This window comes from Poecile atricapillus, chromosome 2, assembly GCF_030490865.1.
Source record: "Poecile atricapillus isolate bPoeAtr1 chromosome 2, bPoeAtr1.hap1, whole genome shotgun sequence".
Taxonomy (NCBI): Eukaryota; Metazoa; Chordata; class Aves; order Passeriformes; family Paridae; genus Poecile; species Poecile atricapillus.
The window spans coordinates 40,024,979-40,029,694 of record NC_081250.1 but is presented as its reverse complement, the minus strand read 5'-3'; the positions used below and the strand labels follow the sequence as shown (position 1 = coordinate 40,029,694).

The following is a 4,716-nucleotide window of genomic DNA, read 5'->3' as shown; positions in this document are numbered from 1 at the left end:
CCCACAGATAAGGTGAAACGTGTTAACCCCATGATAAGGATGCTGCTCAGGGAGCAGCGAGGGAGGAAGGAGGCTGTTTGGCTCAGCAGAGACACAAGCCGAATTGTTTGAACGGAGAGGCGGCCGGCGGGGAGGCTGCGAGGGCCCAGCGTCCCCCGCCTTGTCTCAGTGGCCCGGTTGATCGCCGCCCTCCGTACCTGGGGAGTGCCGGCTTTCCCACCCAAACCTTTCTATTTCGTCCCCATCTCTCGCTCAGAGCCGGAGATTCTTCCTTATGCGCCCGAGCGGTAGGACAGTCCCACCTCAGCAAAAGGTCTTTTATTCGGAAGAGGGGAAGCCGGGCTCTCCACCGCAGCCACCGTGGGGTGATGAGGGAGCTCCCCTCAGTCTGAGCGACGTGGGGGCACGGAGCGGGCCAGAGGCCCCCGGGTAGCCGGCTGCGGGAAGGGGGGCCATGGAAGAGGACGGGGCGCACACCAAAGTCACAGGTGACTTGTTCCAATTAGTAGCTGTCTAATTAAATTAGTGTTATGCGGCCCAGCCAATGGGCCGGCGGGGGTGGAGGGCGATGATGAGGCAGCCCGGCGCAAGCCCCTCCCCGGCGGCCCGAGGAGCCCGGCGCGCCAGTATAAAATCGCCTCGGCGGAGCATTGCCGAAGCGTAGCCCTGCGTGGCCACGGGTCGGGGTCGACTCAGGATTGAGTGGGAGCTCGAACGCACCGCCCATCCAGGATGCAGCTGGGTGAGCCGCTGCTGACGGCGGCAGGGGCACTGCCGGGCGCCCCCTTCTACCCGCTGGAGGGCGGCGGGCGCGCTGGAGCCGCTGGAGCCGGGACGGGAGCTCCCGGCGGCTCCCGCGGGCCGCCCGGTCCGGGATCGCCGCAGCGCCTCGACCTGGACAAGATGCCTAAGAAGTTTGGGGCGGCCCCCGCCATCCTGGGCGAGGCGGAGACCGTCGAGCCGCCCTTCGCCGCCCCCAAGCCGGACGGCCGCAAAGCCACCCCATGCGGGGACGAGGAGCTGCCCCCGGCCGCCGCCGCCCGCTACTCCATGGACAGCCTGAGCCCCGAGCGCTACTACCTGCAGTCCCCCGGACCGCCCGCCGCCGACCTGGGGGGGCCCTGCGCCCTGTTCCCGTACCCGCCGGCGGCGCAGCACGGCGCCGTCTATCAGCCGCCCGGCGGGCCGCGCTACCCCTACGGCTCCGTGCTGTCCCCGGGCGGCTTCGCGGGCGCCGTGTGCCCGCCCGGCGGCCGAGCGCAGTTCGGAGGCGGCGGCGGCTACCAGTACGGGCAGTCGACGGGCGGCGGAGCCCTCTACGGCCCTTATCCGCCGGCGTCGGGCTCCTGCGGAGGCCTCGGCGCGCTGGGGGTGCCGGCCGCCGGCCCGGGGATGCGGGCTCAGGTCTTTCTTTGCAACCGGCCTCTCTGGCTCAAGTTCCACCGGCATCAGACGGAGATGATCATCACCAAGCAAGGCCGGTAAGCGGACGCAGGCGATGGTGGAAACGGAGGGAAGTGGTATGGTGGTCGGGAATGGGGAGGGGGGAGGTGGCAGCCCCGGGGACGCTCCCTGTCGGGTGGTGCTTGCCCGCTCCCCCGGGAAGGAGGTGCGCCCTCTCTCCGTCCGTGGTGCCCCGGGATGCTTTCCCCGGGAAGCGACTCCCCTGTTTCCCCACACACGGTGGCCGGGAGATAAGGCGGGGGTCGGCTGGGGCTCGCCGCTTGCTTCCGCAGTCTCTTCGATGCCGGGACGGACGGGGCACCCCACGGCTGCCTACAGCATCCGCCGGAGCCCGTGCCCCCTCCCCCGGCCCGTCTCAGCATGCCTTGTGGTTTTCCTCCTTTCCCTAGGAGAATGTTTCCCTTCCTGAGCTTCAACATCACCGGCCTCAACCCCACGGCGCACTACAACGTCTTCGTGGAGGTGGTGTTGGCGGACCCCAACCATTGGCGTTTCCAGGGGGGCAAGTGGGTGACCTGCGGCAAGGCCGACAACAACATGCAAGGTGGGTGCAGGTTCCGGGGGTCTCCTCGCCCCCTTTCCCCGCGGGCCGGTTTCTCGGAAAGGGTTCCCAGTTCCTCCCCCCCTCCCCCTTCAGGGTCTTCCCCACACCCGGCATCCTGCTGAGGGACGAGCCGTGCTTTTAAGGTCGTCTTGCGACTCTTTTTGGGCCGCGGTGTGGGAGGGCGGCCATCGGGGAGCCGAGGGGCTGCACGGGCGGCGGAACAAAGCCCCTGCCCGGCCGGCGTTTCACTGGCTTGTCTTTCCCCAGGCAACAAGGTCTACGTTCACCCTGAGTCGCCAAACACCGGGGCTCACTGGATGAGGCAGGAGATTTCTTTCGGGAAGCTGAAGCTCACGAACAATAAAGGCGCTAACAACAACAACGCGCAGGTAAGGAGGGAGAGGGAGGCTTGAAGGGCTCTTGGTGGCTCAGCGGGGGAGCTCTGGGGTTTTGGGGCTTTTTACAGCATTTCATCAAGTCGCTAAATCACTCTGCTTTTGAGTCGTTCCCCTCTTGAGCTGGGTCATGGAGATTGTCTTCTTTGTTCCTCCGCATGAATAGTTGAAAATGTTGGAAATATGATGTGTGAATTTCCTTTGTTTTAGACAATATATTGATCCCCTGGAGTTGCTCAAAAAGTGGGAGGGTAACAGATAGCTCTTGGTGAAACAGGACTGCAAGCTGTGACTCAGCTCCTAATAACAGTTAAAACTTCTCTACTTCTAAACCAAGAGAATACGATTTACATGAAGAAAAGGCCATTCTGTAAAATAGGTCTTTTAATGTTACAAGCAGTTTACCTAAAGATGTTGTCTCTTTCATGGTTTCTTTTAGATGATAGTACTTCAGTCCCTACACAAGTACCAACCCCGACTTCACATTGTGGAAGTGACTGAAGATGGTGTTGAAGATCTGAATGATTCCTCAAAGACTCAAACGTTTATTTTCCCTGAAACGCAGTTCATAGCAGTTACAGCATATCAAAACACTGATGTAAGCATGAATGTATAAAATTGCAATTAAGAATAAAATTGATTAACTTGTGGGCTCAGCATCACATCCTAATATATTCTGCTTTCACTTTTAGATTACACAGCTCAAAATTGATCATAATCCTTTTGCAAAAGGCTTCAGAGACAATTATGACTCGTAAGTACACCTCTGTCTTCTTTTGCAGATGTGTCAGTCTAGGAGGCACGATTCTGGCCTGAAATGCCTGTGGAAGGGTTTTTCCTTTAGACACTAATTCGGTTATTCATCACCAGTACTTCTGCTGGCACTTTTGCATATATTAAAGTATCTGAATAGTGTATTGTATAGGTGACCTGCCTTTCTATTGGCTTCTGAATATTGGTAGGAAACTTATGCTGGCAGAACCCAGCTGGCCTGCAGATTTCACTGGCAGCAGTATATTGGATGTCTCTACAGAACAGGCAACTTATTTAAATTGTCAGCAGAAGACTTGCCTAATAATTGCTTTCTGCCTTCACTTGTACTATTGCTTGCAGCAGTAATAGAAAATTTACAGTGGTTTGGGAAAAGTGCCTGCTAAATCAGATTAAAAAATATCCAGCCAATTAAATATAGTTATGATTCTAATTAAGAAATATCTAGTTTCTTTGTGGTTTTGTGTTTGTGTTAGTGTCATCCTGGAATTGTAAAGAAAACCACTATTTCTCTTTTATGTTGTAGCATGTACACAGCTTCCGAAAATGACAGATTAACTCCATCTCCCACGGATTCTCCTAGATCCCACCAGATCGTCCCTGGCGCCCGATACAGTATGCAGCCATTCTTCCAAGAACAGTTTGTCAACAACCTGCCCCCAGCCCGCTTTTACAACGGTGAGAGAGCTGTCCCTCAGACAAATGGCCTGCTGTCCCCACAGCCGAACGAGGAGGTGGCCAGCTCTCCCCAGCGGTGGTTTGTGACGCCCGTGCAGCAGCCCGGTGCCAACAAACTGGACATGAACTCCTATGAGACGGAGTATTCTCATAGCACCTTACTCCCTTATGGCATTAAATCCCTCCCCCTTCAGACATCCCACGCTCTGGGATACTACCCTGACCCGACATTTCCATCCATGGCAGGCTGGGGGAGCAGGGGCTCTTACCAGCGAAAAATGACAACAGGACTAACTTGGACCTCAAGAACGAGTCCTCAGGGATTCACTGAAGACCAGCTTTCCAAGGACAAGGTGAAAGAAGAAATTGGCTCGTCCTGGATAGAGACTCCACCTTCTATAAAGTCTCTAGATTCAAATGATTCTGGGGTCTACACAGGTGCTTGTAAGAGAAGACGCCTTTCCCCTAGCACTTCCAGCAATGAAAATTCCCCGACAATGAAATGTGAGGACATTAATGCTGAGGACTATAGCAAAGAACCTTCAAAAGGCATGGGCTACTATGCATTCTATACTAGTTCTTAAAGCATCTTTTTTTATTCCAATTGGCTGATTTTTAATTATTTTTTTTTTCAGGGTGGCCTTGGGTTTTTTTGCATTACAGTTGCCAAAAAGACTCTTTGCCTTCCACCTTGAGTTGTTGTGTGCAATTCTAAAGAAGGTGCCAAAGCTTTTTGACTGTTGCAGGTAACAAAGTAGGGAAATAGCAAACCATGGGAGAATTCTTCCCCTTGTTTAGGAGGAGCCATATGCAGAAGCTGTAAGAACTCTAGTGTCTAAATATGTGGTGTATTTATTTGAGACA

General features: G+C 55.4%; 1 protein-coding gene across 1 annotated transcript; it reads left to right on the top strand.

Moving 5' to 3' along the window:
• Positions 1–732: 732 nt before the first annotated feature.
• Positions 733–4,436, top strand: EOMES (eomesodermin). Its single transcript, XM_058832923.1, has 6 exons — positions 733–1,481; positions 1,854–2,008; positions 2,276–2,397; positions 2,843–3,001; positions 3,096–3,157; positions 3,701–4,436. Exons 1-6 carry the CDS (start codon positions 733–735, stop codon positions 4,434–4,436), a joined length of 1,983 nt encoding a protein of 660 aa, XP_058688906.1.
• Positions 4,437–4,716: the final 280 nt, after the last annotated feature.